Source organism: Trichoplusia ni, unplaced genomic scaffold (assembly GCF_003590095.1).
Source record: "Trichoplusia ni isolate ovarian cell line Hi5 unplaced genomic scaffold, tn1 tig00002014, whole genome shotgun sequence".
Lineage (NCBI taxonomy): Eukaryota > Metazoa > Arthropoda > Insecta > Lepidoptera > Noctuidae > Trichoplusia > Trichoplusia ni.
In genome coordinates, this window is record NW_020800185.1 from 33,023 (window position 1) to 55,476 (window position 22,454).

General features: G+C 35.1%; 1 protein-coding gene across 1 annotated transcript; it reads left to right on the forward strand.

Moving 5' to 3' along the window:
* The first annotated feature begins 7,272 nt into the window (after positions 1 to 7,272).
* LOC113507424 (phytanoyl-CoA dioxygenase domain-containing protein 1 homolog) lies at positions 7,273 to 21,206 on the forward strand. The gene is made up of 6 exons (XM_026890282.1): positions 7,273 to 7,500; positions 9,844 to 9,990; positions 11,731 to 11,847; positions 12,193 to 12,343; positions 20,078 to 20,323; positions 20,641 to 21,206. The coding sequence occupies exons 1-6, from the start codon at positions 7,477 to 7,479 to the stop codon at positions 20,841 to 20,843; spliced, it is 888 nt and encodes a 295-aa protein (XP_026746083.1). The 5' UTR covers positions 7,273 to 7,476; the 3' UTR covers positions 20,844 to 21,206.
* Positions 21,207 to 22,454: the final 1,248 nt, after the last annotated feature.

Genomic DNA, 22,454 nt, shown 5'->3' on the forward strand with positions numbered 1-22,454 from the left:
GTAATCTAATTTTATTATATTAAAAGTGTGTTTTGATATAGTACATAGAAATTTTATAATTCGTATTGCTGTTTTAATTGTAGGTACATGTTTTAAATTGTATTACATTAAAAAGCATTTTGGCACGAATAACCGAGTAGTATTTCTGGGGTTCGATTGTCGCACGGGTAGGTTTTTCTGCTATCCACAATTGTTTGTACTAAATTAGGTAGTTCTAATAACATTAAAATGTAATAGGAATATAATCGTTCACAACAAAAGGCTTAAATCAAAAAATAAAGTGGTTTTGTTTAGCCAGAATTGATTTGCCTTTTTCCATTTCTTATTAAAGCTATGTAAGAGATCTTTATTTCTTACACAGCCTAAATATAATTCATCTTAGATCTCTCTTAGATTTATATATATTTTTATCATGCGCAATACAGTACATCCATCAAATAATTAGCCGACTTCATTGCCACATGCCAGCACGTGCCTCTTCACCTCAAAAACGTTTCTGCTGTTATTGTTTATGAGATTAACTATAAAAACATTTTTTCAAATGTTTTTTAAATAAAGTTACACAAAGCTGTTGTTTTGGCAAGCCTTGTTACATGACCCTTTTGAACTTGGTCCATGAAAAAAACAAGCGTACTTGAAAGGATTCTTCTCGTAAAGCAAAGGAAATCTCCGCTAGCATTATTCACACTTTAATTCATGAAAATATTTATATCCTATTACGTAATAAATAAGTGATACGCTCACAGGTTAACCTATGCTTGACGCGGTTGGTTCATAGATGGGTGACCGTCATTTGATTGTCATAACGAGTTCCTCCGTGTTTCGAAAGGCACGTTAAATTGTGTGTCCCTATCTGTTATTCCTACATCTTTGACAGTCGTTACAGGTAGTCAGAAGCTTGAAAAGTCTGACAACCAGTCTAACCAAGGGGTATCGTGTTGCCCAAGTAACTGGGTTGAGGAGGTCAGATAGGCAGTCGCTCCTTGTAAAACACCGTTACTTAGTTGAAACCGGTTAGACTTGTAGCCGACCCCAACATAGTTGGGAAAAGGCTATGAAAATGATGATGATGTAATAAATGTGAGTTTTTATCTAGGAGACCATAACCACCAACGGTCTTGCATTAGAGGTGTTTCTTCAGTCTTTAATCTCATATTTAAACATGTGTGTATGTTAGAAGTTCAATCTATAAATATTGTGTTTTGTTTTTTATCTTGCAGGAATTTTATTTACAAAACTAGCTGTTGCCCCCGACTTCGTCCCCGTGGGTAGAAGATATAAGTTATGATTTATACCTGCATTATTTTTTTTACATTTTCCTTTGTACCTTCGCTCCTATTAGTCGCAGCGTGATGGTTTATAGCCTAAAGCCTTCCTCGATTAATGGTTTATTGAACACAAAAAGAATTTTTCAATTTGGACCAGTAGTTCCTGAGATTAGCGCGTTCAAACAAACAAACAAACTCTTCAGCTTTATATATTAGTATAGATTAGTATAGATTTGATAAAATTATATACATCAAACTAAGTCATCTGCAACCTTGCCAAAGACGGGTGTCACAGAAGGCTGGCAGCTTTGCCACATCGAACAACAATGCCAGTTCTTTGTAAAAAAAAAACAGTCCTCTAACCAAGGGTGGAGTCGACCTAGACTTTTACGATTTCTCTATTAAGAAATCGCGATTCTAGTCCGCAGGGCCCGAGCGTTTCAACCCCAAACGGCTCAAATATCTGAGGGCACGGCAGTGCCCCTGCCAAGTCTCGAGCAAAACGGGCACGGCCGTACCATCTTTTCTCGAAGCGATTCGCGGCTGTTTCGCCCCCCCTGTATCTTCGACGTGGACAAAGCTAGGAGTTTAGCTTTTCGGGGAATAATATTCATATATCAGAATAATTCGATAATTTTCATTTGATAGCGCCACCTGTCTATGAAAAACCATTTCGAAACTAAAAAATATTGTAGTGATAATTGATATTCGGAGAACTTTACGTGTTATTTAGTTTAGTTTAGCTATAGTTTATAAGTTAGTAGATATATATATGCATATATATATAAGTTTAAGCTTGTTTACATTAGAAGTAACGAAGTCTCAGAGAAGAAACAAAAGAGATAGAGATAGAGAATGGGTTCTAAGCAAAGCAGTAGCTGAAGTCCTAGAAATTATGACACCTAAAAAAAAAGAAAGAAATACACTTACAAAAAATAAATGAGATCCCACCAAAAACATTAAATGTAAAAAAATGCCAAGTCTCTCGATGCAGTCTTTCCATCGTAAAAAGTTTTGAGATCTCATAGAAGTCAAATCCTATTCAAAATATTTTGTAGTTATAAATCAACATTTAGTAATTGTATCAATAGTTTTCTTTATATTATAATTATAGTGACTTGGCAATGAGCACAAATTAAAAGCTGCTTGATGCCTGGAATTATGTGCAAATGTTACTGACGAGACCAGTGATCAGATTATTTGTTATGTGTGAATCATGATGGTCACTACCGACTACATGCTCCAATACAATAATTAAGAATACCTTACGGGCCATCGCTTTATGAAAGTAAATGAATCGAGAGTACACTAAGACTGACTGCCGTTGCCGAAATTCGGTTGGGACGACACGGATAAACCAAAAGAAAATTAATTTTGTGATATTAATGTTTACGCATGCGGTGTGTGTAACTTTCAACTCCTACAAATATGCCGTTTTATTTGTTTCTTTTTGTGCTCATTGCCAAGTCACTATAATTATAATATAAAGAAAACTATTGATACAATTACTAAATGTTGATTTATAACTACAAAATATTTTGAATAGGACTTGGCTTCTATGAGATCTCAAAACTTTTTACGATGGAAAGACTGCATCGAGAGACTTGGCATTTTTTTACATTTAATGTTTTTGGTGGGATATATATTTTAGGATCTCCGTGGCTTCAGCAGTGACAGGCGTATGCTGTCGTTTTCAGTAATAATGTTTATTAAATATAACTATATTCATATCTTTCATTCTATATATTGCTATAGTTAAATGTATTTTAGCTTATCCTACTTATAAGCACTTAATGCGAACATCTGGGGGCACGGCGGTGCTCCCAGATGTTCGCATTAAGCATTACTCTTTTATGTTTATGCACCTTTAATCTGTATTATGTGTGTGTCGCCGCCGATTTTAAGTCCGCCAATGCGCATACAGTCATGTATAAAAATTGTCAATTGTCTTTGGTGTAATTTTATAATCGAAATTCAATTTAATGCGATTTCGTCTGATGGACGCTAAAAGCTGAATAAGAATAATATGCATATTGTTTTTACTATTGTAGATGTAGATCAGCATTTGTTTTGCGGAAATGAAAGGCATTGCAGAATTGGTTAAAACTGTGGCATCTGATATGATATCAATTTGGAAAATGACGCTCAAAATAAACAAAAAGTTTTAGAACATTATATAAATTGTAAAAGTATCATTTTGAATCTGTTATTACGAATTATCAAACTGATCATATTATTTATTTTGGAACATTTAGATTTTTTGTTTGTTAATCAAGTTAATTTTTAGGATTCCGTACCCAAAAGTTTATAACGGATCCCTCTTACTGAGGCTAAACCGTCGGTCCGTCTGTTCGTCTGTCACCATGTTGCATCTCAGGCACCATCAAACTAGACAGTTTAAATTATCGCAGATAGTGCATTTCCGTTACTGCTAAAAGAACAAGTAGGTACTCAAAATAATAAACGGGCCGTAAACGTTTGGCTAACAACAGTTTTACGGATAATATAATTTTATTTACGGATCCGACTCGCACTTGACCTTTTAATACGTTATTTTCGACAATTCCCTTCGTGATTATGTCATTCGACTGTTAGTTGCACTCCTTTTATTAGTTCAGTCATAAGTTATGAACTAGAGTCCAATTTGTAGGTGACAGTTGAGCAGGAAAATTTGCAGCTTAAGTGGGTTACGTTAAATATTCAATAAGACGCCTTGTAGCCAAGTCGGATGTCTGTTTTGCAAATGGCTGAGACTGTGGAAAACATCGTGGAGATGAATCTAAGAAATCTTTTTCAGTTTTCAAGGTAAAGTCACTGGTCTTTAATCATTCAATCAAACCGATATTTTTCAGGAGGGATGCGCATCACGCTTTCTCAATTTCGGTTTTGAGGTTTTATTTTCATTTCCTCCATGTTAAGGAAAACTTTGAGGTTTCTCATAAATTTTCCTTCACTGATTGCCAGAAGTCCATAGTTTTTAAAACCCTAATCGCAAGATTTATACAATTTTGTACACTTGAATAAAGTGATAAATTCTATGCATGTTTGTGTACGCGAAACTCATGAAAGTAGTCGTAAAAATCTGATAACTAGGTATATTCCACAAGGGATTTTTTTTTAGTTTTACCTGTTCCTTTGTGTCACGTAAGTAAAATTTTAATCACGTCCTGTTTCCGATTGAGCAAAAATTTGGATGCAATTTTTTTTGTTGCAATTAACATAATTTGCCCAGCCATGTGATCTAAAACAGGCTATACAAAAAAACATTTTCCTTTCTTATATCTTCTAATATATAAAATTCCAGTGTCACGATGTTAGTTACCGTACTCCTCCGAAGCGGCTTAACCGATTTTTACCAAATTCTATATGCGTATTCAGTAGGTCTGAGAATCGACTAACATCTATTTTTCATATCCCTAAGTGTTAAAGGTTGCTCACACAAAAAGAAGTACTTTATTTTTTGGACGAAATTTTAAAACTTTATAATGTGGCATTAAAAATACATACAACTAGAAATAATTTATTAGTAAAACAACGTTTGCTGGTGCAACTAGTATTTTATAGGTATTACTATATATACATTCAGATATAGTGCTTTACCCGCAGCTTTTAGGCCGCGGCAGGTGAGAGTTTTTATTCCATACCGAGAGCATCCGAGCTTCGGAAAACGAAAAGCCGTTGGTTTTGTCACACGTTGAAGTTTGTTGACGTGACAACCAGTTTTTGCTGATTGTTCCAGGAATTCTGCCTTTTTTTCTTGCATTCAATTTATGTGATTGTGACCATATTGACAAATAATCTTTTTTAAGATTATACCCATGCGTTGTCGTCGATTTAAGTAGACTGTATAAGTTTCAGATGTAGATATACATAGGTGCTAAATATTACAAACAGTATGGATATATACTGTACTCTACACAGTACTCATGTAGCTCTGGTATCGCACTTATATTATGAATGCGAAAGTATTTTACATATGTATGTGTGTATGTTTGTGCCTCTTCAAGCCCAAAGGGTTACAGATTTCTGTTTGTCATACTGGACCATGTACACACAGATCCTTTTATCCTACTTCGTTAAAAGATGGTAATATTTTTGCTGATACAATCGACATCCAAGCGTGCGAAACCGCGAGCAATAGCTAGTTAATTCATATGATGATCTTGTCGGCAAAAAATTGTGCTACCGCTATTTATTTTTTTACTTACGGATCATTTAGACTAAGAATTTGCGAATTGCAATACATTGCGCAACCAAGTAGGCCTCGTATCAAACGTGGAACGTATTTACGCCGGCAATGTATAGCATCATACGTAGTGGTAAACGATATGTCTCACACCGTTTTTATAAGCCAACTGCAGCAGTAATTCGCTATACCGTTATTGCTGGTACAATGTATTTAAATTACGAATATCCTTGTAGTTTACTTTAATTAGCAGTCATTATTGTCTAGAAGGGTAACAGGATATAAGTTGTTACCTTGCTTGGGGAGTTTCTTGCCGGTTCTTCTATAAAACAAAGACATTTTGTAACCAACTAGTCATCAAGTGTTTCGATTTAGCCTGCTACTGATTTGGGCTGCCTAAGACCGATTTTGAATTTTTGGTAGGTAAAGTAAAGTATGTCACATGCGTCGTGCTGCGGTTTCGACCCCCGCGCAGGAACAAAAATTTGTGTGATCTAAAAATAGATTCTATCTTAAGTTAAGATGTGTTTTGTTCGCATGTGATTTAAATATTTGTAAACTTTAACGTAGTGTGGAATGCCGTTCAGGCGATGGACCGATGACCTGGAAAAGACAGCTGGTTTGAAATATATGAAAAGCAGAAGACTGGGTGTTCTGGTGCAACTTGGCTATGTCCAGCGATAGACTGAATTGATTGATTGAACGAGCCAAAAATTTAATACCAACAAATTTACCAAATACCAAAAAATTGCAAGTTTTTCAAATTTCAAAATAATGAAACTTTTTCTTGCAATCTCATAATTACAGAAGAAATAGGTGAAACTCGAAGTACTTTCAGATGACAGTGATGTCTGGTTAATACATAGTTTTAGTCAAGCACAGTATGTTATATAGGAGCTCTTATCACCTTTGCTTCTAATTCTTCGGCAATTATAAGCGGGACAGGGCCTCAATATGTTTACATTTATCTCGCTTTGATATCAACAACTGTCCTGGAGCACACAAAAGTTTATTGTTTCAATAACTTGTTCCGTTCATAAATTTTTCAGGCCACTTAGCATGAATATTAGATTAGCGTTTGTGGGCTGACGATGGTTTTTTAGACAAATTAACATTCGAATATTGTAAAAAAGCTGTTGGTGTCTTCGAAAGTCTTGTTTCGGGTAATTTTGTTTACAAATGGTTGTTGTAAGACTTGTAAGAATGTTTTTAATGGTGATGGGAGTGGTGGTGATGAAGGGGACAAAGTATCCTTCAACGTTTTTAGTTTTTGTCTCTTTTTGCAATCCTTTTTTTGCAGATATATATTAAACCACCTGAAACGGATGCAGCTTTAATCATCTTTTATAGATGTTATCAGGCCATAGAGATATTAACACACTCGATCAGTTCATAGTTCTAACGGTCCAGTTTTTAGTTATTTAACTACTGCTATCACTTTGTAATTACCTAAATGATCAGTTTTTTTAATTGCCAACTAATGATTGGAAGACTATCTATAAAATAAACAAACATAATCTGCCGTTGACATATGAGAGAAGCGGAACTCTCAGATTGGCCGAAGTGGGTGCATGACCATGTGTCGGTAAGTCAGTGCGACTGACTCATACACTTCAATAATAATGATGCATCTTCTTAAAAAAAGTATTTATAAGAATGAATCTTCCATACGCGCCAACGTTAATTGTTCCCAGATTCGTTTGGCAGCGCTCGGGCCGCGGCGATCGCGCTCACCCCCTTCGGCGCGGGCGCAGTGTTATTCATAATTCCGTTCTCCGCTGAGTAAGATACACCGCTGGCTTTAAAAGAATGTTTACTCATCGCTGGGGTATTTGACAGACGTTGTACGCAGTATTTTGGAGTGTGGTGACGTATTCGACGCGTGTGGGAGTAGCACGACGTCTTCGGTCTCGCGCGCCACACCGCCACACCGGTTCCGCGGTCCGCACTCGCCACTCGGCCTCCTTCGCGGATACTCGTTTGCTGTCGCTAGTGCTAACATTCAAAAAACACGTTCCAACAATGTACGCTTCAATGAAGGATGAGGTAATTATTATTTTATTACTAGCTGTGCTCAAGCTTCATGCATTCTGATTGTTTAATGTGTTAGCCTGAATGCGTCGCCATCTTATTATTGCGTCCTTGTTTATTTGTCACATAATTTATTGCCTGTTTAACATAATTGAAGTTTTATGTGTATTGGAACTATAGCTCATAATCTTGCTGAGGGGAGTAGGCACTAAGTAGCGTTTGTTTATTTACGTCGTGCGTAGACGAAGCCCTTCAAATAATTTTGTTCAATTCAGCAGTGTTCAAATGCAGTGATTCCGTATTTGTGTTTATGTTACAGTATGAGAGATATAAGTTCAGTATCTATCGCAGTCATATCATATTTATAGATTTGGAATAATTTAGAATTTCCAGTTGCTATGATAATTGGTTTCAAAACACGGTAGTGTTTTAATAAACTTGCCTCTTCTCGGAACGTATATTACCGGTACAATTTAAGAACTTTAGGCCGCGCTTCGGTGATAATGATTTGACATTAAGAGCGGTATTACCTTAGCAGTAAGGTTGATTTTGGTACTTCCAGATTACGAAGTACTCTACTATGTGTACATATGTGCTTACAATTACGCGTTTCCTATTCAGACATTTATTTCATAATTGCTGGCGTCTTGAGCTTTTGGCACCTTTGAATATTTTGGAATTGTCCCCTATTCAATACTGAGTTTAGATTCTTCTAGTCATAAAAACATAACATTGCGATCTATATTGTGGCTTACCTATTCCAATGAGTGCTTGTATCTTTCAAGGAGGTTAGTTTAAATTATGTGTAAATCTCTCGGTCAAAAAGATTACTCATTTTGGTTTCGAGAACTAAAACAAAGATAAAAACATCGTGTGATATAAATAGGTCAAAGTTCACGTCAGGACAAACACAAGAACGTGTATTATCATTGTTAACGCATTATCAGTTACAATATTTCAATTCCATCTTAATTTATATTCAACAATGTTAGATACTTAATTATATATCTGTTTGTTAACAATTCATGAGTAATAATATCATAACAGAATTATTTTTGTGTACCACGACAAGGATAATAAAGTTATCAAGGGAGTGTTAGTAAAAATTTTAGCTTAGCAACAAACAATAGACATTTGATTTATTTACTTGGCTAGTAGGTTGCTTGAACTATTAATTGAATTATACCTATATTCATTTTAATTTCAATACTTTTTTTAGAATATTCGAATTAGATTGCTAATCACTTTTCTAAATTGCTCAAAAGGAAGATCGGCAGAAAAATTATTTAAAACAAAACACATGCGAATCGGTTTACTCGTCTAACCTCTACAGTGCGATTAACAGAGATGCGGACTTTTAACACCCCAAATGTATTTTTATATGAATCCCTTTCTAAGGAATATAATCCTTGTGACACTAACATTTAAGTCGCATTTACAAATACATCCAGACTCAGATCAAGCATTCATGGATCACACAAACATTTTTCCTACGCGGGTATCGAACATCAGTCCTGAAGTTAGGAAGAAAACTCATTGTTAATAAAATGTATCTAGTTTCTATAATATTATAAATTCTCAGAACAAAACCAACATTTGGCTTACATAGTACACAAAATAATAATAACAAGGAATATGTAGGTACAACGGACTTCAAATAAAACCCACTGAGACACACTTGATTAAATTTTGACTAAGACTAGCGAACTGATAAACATACTTATGAACATATTTTTTACGTTATAATATAGATAAATTACTACCAATAATATGTCCTGGATGGGGATCGTACGGCCTCCGAGCTTTCAGGGTGACTAACCTAAAGGCCAGTCAATTCAAAACATCTTTGTGCATATCATAACCATTGTAAATATGCAGTCAAGTCACGTAGTGTTTGTGTGTCACCTCTACACAATTGATGATCAATAATATATATATAAACAATCGCTATCAATCACACTCACGCACAGCATCAATCGCAGTGATGAGTTGAACTATTTATATAAGTTGTTCTTTTTGTAGTTACAAGAATCTACTTTAAATTTACTGAATTTCCAAACATTGTTTTTTTTTGGTACTTTACACTTACTCTGTTGGTGTACGCACTTAATTAAAATAGGTAAGCAAATAGCAATCTGCTGCAAACCAATGTCAAACAAAAATAAAAAGTACCAAATCAATAATTGACAGTACAATTATTGTACTCCAAGTAAATTAAGCAGTTGTACATTTATTTAATACTTTTTTATATAAAAAGACACCCAAAAACTGTTCAACTTATGCGTGGATTGGTCCCAATGATAATTTGACATTTAATTACCTCTTCAATCAAATTAAAATGTCACCTTTATTTTTCAGTTCGACAAGAACGGCTTCGTAGTTTTAGAAAACTTTCTGAGGCCATCTGAATGTGATGAGATGGTGGAAGCTGGGCTAGAATTTACCAAGAATCTTCCAAGCAAAGAAGAAAGAGTCATATTTTCTACCGTCGACCCTGAAAAAATGGTAATTATCTACACGTAATTATAGTTAGTGAACTAACAAAACTATTATAATTAGTGAAGCGACTTGAAAAATCATTCGAAAGTATGAGATTACTTTCAGGATCAAATGTGCACCTAAATCATGAGAGCTTCAGTCGTCATGTGTTCGTAATTTCATGCAAAAATATTTGTTTTTCATACAAATATTTTTGGCCTACCTAATGCTAGTATCAAAACACTATTCTATTTATGGAAAGTCACACCTGCGTTACATCTGTACGTGCTAATCCCAATCTAATTTATATGCTTTGCGTAAATGGTGTCGCGCCAATTTTTAGATACTAACGCCATCTCTTTTTGATGTACGAGACTAATTTTTTAACGCCATCTATTATCTAGTTACCTAGTTGTTTTCTTGTATCCTTTTGTAGCATAATAATGTTTGTATGTTAAGGATGTATGTTGTGGCTTTATTACTATGGAAGGAAATACCCGCGGTTTTGTGTACATCGAAAGTTGTCCAATGTTGGAATTGCCACAACCTCTGAAACAGCAAAACTTGCTATTCCACAGTGTGGGGTGGAAAAGCTAACTCTACAAACTTTCGTGTCTAAACAACTCAAATAAGCTTTTACCAGTAATCATTTATCAAAGTGCTCTATCAAATTTTAAAACTTGGTCGTAATATTTGTTTCAGTGGCAGCATCCCCTGCCCATGGTCTTTAGATATTTAAAATTGTTGTCTGGCATGTCCAAAAGTGACAAGAAACTTCTGAGGGATATTTCTCCTTGCTACCATTTTTTTGGCACTTGTCAATTCTAATGCCTACTTCAGTATTTATCTGTTGAAATATCTACTCTTACAATTATCCTCGTTTATCCTACCATTTTTTTAAAGCACTGCCTGCTGAAGAATTTAATTTTTGTGTCGCTTAATTTTTCACTAACCTTCAAATCACATTCACAAAGACACCCAGACTCAAGACAAGCATTAGTGGATCACACAAACCCTTTCCTCCGTCACGCCGCTGATGGGTTTAGCGTGGTGACCTCGACTATCTGTACTGGCTTCTATTTTCAGGCTATCAGGCCTTCATAACTCTCTGTAGGTATTTTGTCAACCAGATTTATCTTTGAATTATCCAATACTACTTGAGCCTTCCTTTTACACTCATCTATGTCAACTACGGGACAAGTATAGAAGACCAACGCAAATATTAAATCTTATAGGCACCTGTGTTTATATAACTGGTTCCAAATTGTTATTATCGAAAAGGTTAATGGTGTTTATTAATAAAACACCATTGAGTGCACAATTAAGCGTTGTGGTGTGTACTATAAAACGCAATTAAATTGCTTTTAGAAATTAATGGAGTCCACCTGAGGTTTTATTTTAAATCGTAAACAATGTCCCATGCTTTCAACTGTGTTTATTACATAGGTTACCTAAAGTTTATGTACGGTAACTACATAGTTACCTGCATAATTTAAAGTAACGAAGTAATAATGTCTATTAAGATATATGTATATTATAGTACTAAAGTATTATATCTATGTCGACCAACTTCGGTTTCCATAAGCGTTATCCTGAAAGAATCTTAATCGAATATAGCTTGTTTGGTTTTAGGTTGACAAGGTACCTAAGTAAATAAAAGTGTGACAAGATATCGACACGACCTAAAACCCTTTCTATTTACGATTAAAATAATAAGCAACCGAAGAAAGTATTTATATAGGTACTAATTTCTAAATTTGATTTCAGCACCTATCAAAGGAATACTTTATCAATAGCAATGACAAGATCAGCTACTTCTTTGAAGAGGACGCGATTTTACCCGACGGCGAACTCAAAGTAGACCCTAGTATATCTTTAAGCAAGGTATGTACTAACTACACTACTTGGTAATTAGGAAATGCCCAGAAACAATAAATTGAGGACATGATCAAAATACAAATCCAGAACTGGAGCCCACAGTCAAACTGTTCAAAACATATATATAAAATTATAAATAAATAATAAATTAATAACCAATGCGCCTGCTTGAATACTTATTGCAACACGCACAAAAACATTTGCTATAACTTTTATGTCAGGCGCTTCAAATCAAGAAAGTTGTTCAAACGCGTCACTCATAATGCATTTAATCAAAGTTAGGTCCATTTGAGATACTAAAGACCAAACTAACTGTCTAAGATACTGTTTTAATAATATTCTTGCTTTTAGGTTGGGCATGCCTTGCATCTTCTGCACCCGCTCTTCAGGTGTTACACATACTGTGATCGAGTGAAGAATGTCTGCGCTAATCTATGTTTAAAAGAGCCAGCCGTAGTGCAATCGATGTTTATATATAAAAATCCAAGAGTTGGCGGTGAAGGTAAGTTTTTAACACCTTTAAATAATCCACTTTATTCTTGAAGCCATTAAACAATTAAAAATGGCTTTGTCATACTGTAAGTAGGCGCTGCAAATGGTGCAAATACCTACATATATATATATTTTACGAGGACAAAATAATATTTAAAGCTTGCGATCGCAAAAAGCGAATTTTGTGTGGTTTCTATTAATTTTCGGTAGTTGATTGTTTAACGTTTTTATATAAAATACAAAGTGGGCTAGCTAGGTGTTCCTTTACTTTGTACGCATGCAATAAATAAGAACTTATCTAAATATCATAATCATCAGCCCATATTCGTCTACTCTCTCCAATTGCACGCCAAGCAAAACAAACATAACTTCTGCAAATTGTTTACTAATTCACAGACATAAATTATTTAAAGCTCCAATGACCCACTTGTCGAGAAGTGCATGTATTTAGTATCTAGTCATTCTAATTTAGATTAGCTCCTAAATTAGAATGAATCTAGAGCCTTCAGGCTATCCAACTATCAACTGTATGTGGCATTCGGAATTATTGATGTTAACCCACTTTACTATCTTTAGCGGCTTAGTTTTCAAACTTGTTGTGGAATTCTAAGGAATAAAATAAGATATTTATTTTAAACTAGAAATTTGTAACTTTTTTCAGTTTTAAACGTAATCCAGTTTCATAACCTTTAAAAGACAAGTTTTTTTTTATTCTGTTCCTCAATACTAAGTAATAATATGTTTATTAAAGTAGCAAAGCTTGGCATAAATAATTGTAATGTTGTATTTTTTTAAATGGCCACATTGCTGTCTAAATTATAATTCGCGGGCAAGCTATATTTTCACAATTCATTGCTTTTGCGTTCCATGTCTTTGCTTTTGCAAGATATATTTCGCCCATTTCTTTATTCAAACTTAAAATTTGACAACTTTAATCCATTTCTCGATTTCCGAACGGCTTATGTCATGCTTATCTGTCATTCTAATGTCAGTGCGAAATGACCTTGACATAGAAAAGGAGTTGTTCGTGTTAAGTTCGATAGATGGCGTTAGGTGCTCTGTTACGAGCTGAAGCAATCGTGTCGCGTTTTGAGTACTTTACTTCGCTAAGAGCATTTTTGGTATAATAGGCATTTTGCGATGTTAGTAATGAAATTTTTGTTTCAAGAAATATTTAAAATAATAAATACTTTAATTCTCTTTAGGCATGTAAAAAAATATTTAAACTACAATAAAAATACATACCTAAACATATAATATTTTTTCCAAATAATCTTATTCTCTTCATTTAAAACGTCTACATTTTTTTTCAATTTGACGACTTAACATGAGTCTAACTTATTTGCAAGGCTAAATATTTAATTTGAACTCCTTAAACAGTGATTCTCTTTCTCTTTTATTCTTTACACAATCCATCAGCACATGCTGCTCGTCCTCAACTTTACAACATACTTCGCAATTTTGTGATGCTGTCTTCCACATGAGAAATACAAATTTTGCAAACGCATAGCGCCCAGAACGAAGTCTTTCCGCTATTAACAATGGCCGATGAATTAATAGAAATAGGATTAAAAGAATACTAGTCGTATTTCTCTAAGCAATTTTGTAACACAATCATTAAAAGCGGAACACTCACTGTCAATATAATGAGTTTATAATTATTGTGTTGGCAAAATTCTTAGAGAAATACGAAGTGTCAAATTTAATCTAATTACCATTAATTCATCGGCCATTGTAAATAGCGGAATTGGGGCCCAGGATCGGTGTGGAAACCCGGGGTTTAAAAAAATACTCCTTCCAACATATTCACTCCTAAGTCAAGTATCTTTTTCTTTAATGGGACTAGCCCGCCACATATGTCCGTCATTGCAACTCCTGTAAGCCAGGATCTACAATGAAACCAACGAAACCCACCGAAACACTTAAGTTCGGCGTGTCCCAGGGGGAACAATTATCTGAATTGGAACCCGCAACGAAATTAATTAAAAATAGTAAAAAGGAGGAGTAAGAAAAAATGTTCCACTTCCCTCCATAGCAAGCGGAAGAGATGAGAAGAAATAGCTAGTCTTATTAAAGAAAAGAGATTGAGAATGAGTGAAGCTCAGTTATCAGGCACCACGGATATAAATTTACAATTTAATGGGTCCTATAATTTAGTATCTTTTATTAAATGAAGTCGTATCAACCTCTTTTTAAAAACCAAATACATATCTTACCTACTACAAGGTATAATTGATCTAATTACCCATACTACAATCTACAGCAATCCTTTCTCTAACTCAAAAAACATTCAAGCCTTTCATATCATAACTTAAAATAATGAACGTGTAACGAGAGCGTATGTGCGAATTTCAAGCATGTGATTTATTGATCTGACCGATGGACGTCATCCCCCCGCACCCCTCCCCTCCCCGCCTCTCCGCGCCCCCACCTGCCGTGCAACGAGACAAAATCAAATATCGCTCACTGCATCTCACGCAAATGTATATGACATGATTAAAGTACCCTTCGGTAATGCCCGCACCCCTTTCGTCTGGCCCTTCAGCTGTCGAGTCCGTGTATTATTAAGTCGAGATGAGATTTTTTGATAATGTGCAATGATGACTTGCAAATTTTGCTTTTGAATTGAAATTACGAATTTTGATTGTATTAAGCTAATTATATCGATTATACTACGATTGATACTCTTCATGTTCTCGATAACTTAATTCTCATTAGCATTTGATGAAATACAACGTATTCAACAGGTACTGCTCCTCAAGCCAAGTGATATTCCTAGGATTGTAGGAATATACGTCAATAGAAAGCGCTCATTAAATAGTAATCATGTTTTGTTTCAATGACTCGTGACTTAGCCCTGTCATTGCCATACATTTCAGCGTTTTCATGTTAAAATTACATAGGTACAATATAGCTGATGCCAGCTGCACCGCCCGCTACGAATCAATATCTCACGGGCTCGTCAAATAGAGATGAAAACTTTCCTACGTCCTAATTCAGGTTATACTTAAGCTATACCTGTAATAAATTTAGTCCAAATCCATTCATCCTATTTTTGCATGAAAGAGTAAGAAGTGTCCAAACAAACTTTCGCATTTTGTTGCCAAGAGCCAGAGTTGGCTCGCCTAAAGGTGCTTTGTTTACAAGACAATCTTCAGGTGGTCAAATTCATTCATTCAAAAACATTTGATTTTTTTTTCGCCGCTTTCATTCAATCTAATCGAAATACTAATTCTGCGAATCTAGTACGAAAGATCTAAATTATAATAATTCCCGTGGGACTTAATTATTTTTATTTATTTAAAAACGGTTTACACACGCCTATTTATCGGGATAGCCCGACTTATTTCAGACCTGGGAGGGAGTTCTAGTATCAAGCATAGGTCTAGATTCCTTTTGCTGGAATAGTTCAAGTCCTTTTGCAAAGAAACTCGCCTTGACCTCGTTAAGAAAATGTTACAGCAGAGCATGAACACTGAAAGTTCTAGAAGCGCGAATATCAGTTCAAGACGAATACAAAGGTGCGCATTTTCCGTCCCTATTTCCCCTTCACTACTTAAATCTTTGAAACTACTTGACGGATTTTGATGCGGTTTTTTTAATACATAAAGTGATTCATGAGGAAGGTTTCTAAGTTTAATCTAAGCATAATTTAGTAGAGGAACATAGTAAATTTTAGAGGTTTCAAATGTATTTACAATGTTTGTACGCTTTCATTGCAAATGCTGGCTTAACCGCACGAGATACATCAAAATAATGTTCTACAAAATTGTACACCATAAACAGACCTCCAAAAAAATCCGCGAGGGGATATCTCTATCTTTTAAGGTTCGCTCAAGATAACCACTTTTTTGTAAGAATTTTATTTTATGTTTTCATTGCAAACGCTGGCTTAACCTTACGATATACATCAAAATAATGTTCAACAATATTGTACAAAATAAAGAGATCTACAAAAAAGTCTCAGACATCATATGTCTATCTTTTAAGGTTCACTCACAATAACCGCTTCTTTTGCAACCATTTTATTTAATACTTTCATCGCAAACGCTGGCTTAACCCTACGACATAAATCAAAATAATGTTCTATAATATTGTACACCATAAAAAATCTACAAGAAAGTCCTCGAATATGAAAAAAATATGTTACGGTGAGGAAATTGTGGTTTTCCCTTTCTTTCCCCAAAAGGTTTTTAGCCAGGACTATTCTAAACTTTGACGTCAGTAATGGTTTCATATAACGTCTTATATCACTAGTTTAGGGTGGCTACAACATTCCTAATACTGGCATGACCGCGTCGATACTTGGAGTTACAAATAACCTTTTTAATTTCCGCCCACCTCAGAATCAAAACATCTCTGTAGCGCCCTTGTCATCGTGGTGTTACCTACTTAATATACATGGTGTACCGTATTGTAAGGAGTACCGTAAGGCTTCTAAATAGAATTCCTTCAAAATATTAGTATTTTAATTTGTTATGAAAATTTTCTCTTTCCTTGCTATGGGTTAGGAACACCACTTCGTAGCATATAAATAAATACGCATATAGCTATATATGTAGGTATATGGACCCCATTTGAATTTCCATTTGGACTATGCTGCTGCGGTTTTCGTAGGCCGATTATTTGAGTCACCCAACTTTAAATGCATCGCGTACAAGAGAGCAAGAAAATTGTCTCTAACGCGAACAGAGTAACATTAAATATACCTATTTATACTTGATGTAAATTTAATCATCCATAAACTAAAGTTGTTTTAACTGTAATTGTTTCATTTTCCACTTTCAAATAAATCAAATAACTATAAAGAGAGTTAATCTTAGAACGAAAAATGTAATAACTGCAAGAGTTTTCAGAGGAATTCCTATCACCCAGGAAATCTAATAAACTTAATAAAATTGCAATTAGCAACATTCCTTTCGTATTTTTCCAAGTGGAAAAGTTTTCATTTTCTATTTAGATTCTTAAAAGAATTCTACAGACAAGATTAGGTAAAACCACCAAAAAGAAAATAACGTTCTATCAGCGGGGTACAATTCCTCTATTGTTCTTTCTTTATACTTCATTACAAAGAAAAACGATTCATTGCGCAATAAAAAAAAACGAATAAAGAGATAACGCCTCTGAGGAGTTTAGACACCAATAGATTCTTAGGTAACCAGTGTATCATCGTAGTTTCAACAAAACCCATAAGAATTATAAGAAGCCGTATTGCATTTTACACGCCGCCCGCGACCCCATCCCTAAATCCGCGAAAGGGACAGATAACGAAAGGCAAATAACATGCAAACATGACCAATTAATTTCACGTTTTGTTAACAAGGGCCTATCGCCTCTAAATGCAGGAGCGAAAGAGAGATGCAGCTATGGCGTATACTGTACTCCTTTAACCTGCGCTCTCTGATTTAGTGGGAGCGTTTATAGATGGCCTGTAGACGAGTTATATTTTTGAAAGTGCTAAACCTGTCGATTCTCTCAAATGCACTAAACTGACGAGTCAAAGTCAAATTGAATGCATTCCCCTTACATTTGAAGCTTTCTATTCATTTCCCGTTTCAATTTTAGTACTATTCAATTTTGTCTAGACTTATCAAACGTATTATCATACTGTCACATGAGGATTCTTTGCGTTTGTCAGTGATATAAAAAATATGTAATAAAATCAAAACCGAATAGGCCGTTTTCCAAGGACTTAAAACGTTAAAGTAAATATTAATGACTCTAGTTGCACGGTTCCAAAATGTCCTTATTATGGAGAGGAATCGTCAAACAACTCCCATAAGTAACTGTTTAAAAAAAAATGATTTTATTTTTAAATGATTTTATTAAAAAAAATAACCAAGCAGTAAGTACTAACAGATTAGGCACGATGCTTACCACACCGAGTAAGTTTTAAGTTGGCATGGTATCAATACCAATAAATTTGAAGCCTGAAACTTTGTAATAATCTAAGTAAAACAAAGTGCAATAGCTTCAACTTAAAACAAAACTTAAAATCAAGAGACTAAGGTTTAATATCGTTACAAACAGGTATCGCGACGAAAATTAAATGAATTTTATCACTGGCAGGTGAATGATCTCTGTTGCAGACATAAATTTCATATTGTAAGCGCTCTGATATCGATTAGTTGCACCGCCCACCCGCAGCCTCCCTGCTCTCCCAGCTCCCGTGCGCAACGGTAACAAAATGAAAGGATATTTAGTCCGTATAACGTCCGCCTATAATTTATCATTCGAGAATACTGACCAAGTAAAATGTACGTACAAACCAAGATGCCTTGGTAAGAACCAATACGAGTACCATCTTTTAAAGAACCATATTGATTTACTTTTTAAATTATTTTTGGTCTTAAAAGTAAGTAATTGAAAGTTCACCCTGAATACTGTTTTTAATAAAGATTATTTTTTGAGAAAATATATTTGTTTAGCTATCAAGCCGAATTTAAAGATTGGTAGAGTCTGACAGAGAGCGCTTTTAACCGAACTACGATCTAGCCTGAGCGGGGGCTTTTGATTCTTCACAGTACTATTAATTATAGCTGTAAATTGCAAAAAAATAAATTTCAATCAAAATTTCTCACCGTTTAGCAGAATTAATAAGAACTATTATTTTAATTTTGTCAGATATATTTGTGCCACAACAAGCCACATTAAATTCCATTTGCGCATCTATATTTGGTTTTCGTTAATTCATTCATAATACCTTTTATCTCCGTTTTCGTATCATAGTTAATCAGACCGCAATCTATGTCAAGAGAGTTCACAGCCGCGGCCGGCACAAAAGGTGGCGGGATGAATTTATTGCTTACCGCGTGGGCTAGTTCAACGCATGAAGGAAATTGTTGAAAAATTTGGGGAGCCTATCTTTGCCTAGCTGTGGAATGTCATCAAATATAATCTTCCGAAGAATAAATAGATACATATACTAGTCGGCGTGCTCGGATGTCAGGATAGCCAACAGTGATAGGGTATTCAATGAAACACATATTCAAGCCTCATTCTCCATTATCATTTATATCCCACTAGCTGAACCAGCAAACGTTGTTTTGCCGAATATTTTTTTTTCTAGTTGTATGTATTTATAACGCCACATTATAAAAAAAATAAAAACAAACAATTTCGACCAAAAATTTTTTTTTTATTGTGAGCCACCCCTATCACTTAGGAGTATGAAAAATAGATGTTGTTCCATTCTCAGACCTACCCAATATGTATACAAAATTCCATGAAAATCGGTCGAACCGTTTCAGAGGAGTACGGTAACTAACATCGTGACACGGGAATTTTATATATTAGAAGATATTAGATGTAGACATATTCCCAACAACGCCCGCCCGTCTCCGCTTGCTAAGCGCGCTGGAGAGAACAAACGGCCCAACAAACTCCCCAGCCTAACGCTGTCCAATCAATATATATTATTTACTTAGTTTACCCAATCTATATTCACAACATTAACACCACAATCGCTAATTACTTCTCAAAAATAACTTTCTTAAATATTACGCTTACGCAGTAATCAGTTTGTCCCATGACATCTTAAAACTTATAATCCACTATTCTTAATTAAAATATCCCGCGCTTCTATTTTTCCAACCTGCCAGTATTGGCGCGAATAGCAACAATAAAGGTTTCATGAATGATGTTGCGTACTATTTATTATTAGTGAGGTTTTAATTAAGATTTTTCGTTATTTATTCTCATGACCCTCTCCGACATACTTAATTATGTCTTCTCATTTTCGCAGTATCATCACACCAGGACAGCACATACTTGCAGACAAGCAGAGTGCCAGCTGTAGGGTTCTGGATAGCGCTAGAAGATGCCACAACCGAAAACGGATGTCTGTGGATCGTGCCCGGGTCTCACAAATCCGGTGTCCACAGGCTCATGATCCGGAATCCAGATAAGTCGAGCAATGACCTCCTGATATACGATAGGCCGCCTCCGATTTATGGACAGTCTGGCTTCCAACCTGTACCTGTCAACAAAGGTATGTTAATCAACTATTCTATCCAAACAACTTAAACAGTGCTTTATTTTTGATATCTCTCTGAGCTTACACCTAATTACAACGCTCGGCGAGAGGACGTAGCGTCAGATAGTGTCAAGCGAAACACCGCTCTATACGTACAACAGTCCCAAACTTAGTTTTCCAAAGTCGCTTGCATATGATGCTAGACAAATAGCTCAACAAGTACCTCATACCTTTTACATTTAAAAGTAGAAAATACACCTATAATATAATGAGGATAGAATTGTGATTCATTTTACTCCAATGTCAAGTTCAACTTTTTGTCCTTTTCTAAGGTACGTGCATCCTTCTCCATGGCAACGTGGTCCACAAGAGTCACGCCAATAAATCGGAGAAAGGTCGTCCTGCTTACACTTTCCACGTCATAGAAAAGTTTGACAACGAATATTCCCCGGACAACTGGCTTCAGGAGGGAGAAAATGCGCCTTTCTGCAATATCTATAAGACACCTCAATTAGCTGATAGTAGTAGTGACTAGAGACCTAGATTAGTCTAACAATGTGAACATTTCGTTGAACTAATCTTGATCTGACTTGTCCATTTTCTTACACTGAACAAAATGGTGAACATAGTCGAGATTAATGATTTCTCTATAAGCAATATTGTATAATAATTTCGTATTTTTATACTACTGTTTAAGCCATGAAAAAGTGCCGTAAATTTGAGTACAGATTATTTTGTTTCCTTGAGGAAAAGTAAAACTATATTATTATTTTTTGATAAACGTTTAAAATTTTAGTTTACAAAATATATGTTTACAATTCGAATAAAAATCAAGATATTATGTTATTTTTCTATTCTTATACATTTTGGAATCATGAGTAAAGTGATTTGGTAATCATGTTTTGTTTTATTTCATCTTGAGATTTACTAAAGAGGTTTTTATCTCTTGGTGAATGCATGACTTATTGATTGCGCTTGTCGTTTGTTGCGTTCAGCGAAAGTGAGACGCCGCTACGCGAAGCCTACGCGAAACCTACGCGAGGTGTACAGGAATGCTACGCCAGCAGTTTATTGAACGGCTACGTAGAAAAAGTAATTGTAAATTTAGAAAGCATAATATAGGCTATAACTTTACAGTTAAACGTGGTGCTAAGACTTCTGAAGGCAGACTTCGGAAGGCGAAGGACGTTTTTTTTAGCACACAGGCAATCTAAACTTAACACGGCATCACAGCCTTACGACGTTATAATATTCAATTTGTTTGCACGGATGTATTGCACCGAAGGGTACACGGACGCCAGACGCCGCCGTGATATTCTATAACCTTCCATAGTAATACATGAAACGACCGAGCGTACACACAGCAAGTTACCTGTAGATTTCAACTTGTGATTTTATGACCGATTTGTATGAGCAAGAATAGAACTTGTACATTTTATTTAAAAATATTTCTTAACTATTTACAATGTTAAATGTGAGCAAGCGTTCATATTATAAATATCAATACTGAATTCTTCTTTAAGTGGGAAGATGTCTTTGAACAACAATTAAATTGTGAGCACCAGCCGGCTAAATCAATATGGTTGCCATACACTCTGCAACGGACACTACGTCCGTTAGTGCAAGTCAATTTGAACATGCTTGTCAAACTGCCTAGCCTACAAGAACACGTGGCTGCGATCAAAATAAAAATATGACGATCGCGATATTGAAGCAAACCAAGTAACATTTAATATAGGTACGCTAACAGCCTTATGAGTTGGAAAAACTGTGTTATAACTGCTGGTGGCCCTCTTCATAATGTCAAATGCTCAAAATTTAAATTGTTTAAATTGTTTAATATAAAATCCGCAATGCGTGATTGCGTGTTCTTATGGAGTACAATAAAGAGTCTTCTATTCTATGACGAGTGGGCGTAACATAATGTGAATACTACCCATACTTAATACTACTTTCAAATAGTTCGACTAAAAATAAAGTCCACTAATGCCAACTTTTATCCATCGCAAAAGCGAGAGAGTCACAAGTTTCTGTCTGTGACATCATAGTTACCGAACGGATTGAGCGTATCCAATTAAATTGACTGTTCTTAGATAAGTTTGATAAAAATCGCTCTACACATTTAAAAAAAGAGGGGTGTGAAAGA

Coding starts and splice junctions, on each gene's coding strand:
- LOC113507424 (XM_026890282.1), top strand. CDS start 7,477: ATGTACGCTTCAATGAAGGATGAG. Junction 7,501..9,843: donor ACGCTTCAATGAAGGATGAG/GTAATTATTATT, acceptor TTTATTTTTCAG/TTCGACAAGAACGGCTTCGT. Junction 12,344..20,077: donor TCCAAGAGTTGGCGGTGAAG/GTAAGTTTTTAA, acceptor TCATTTTCGCAG/TATCATCACACCAGGACAGC.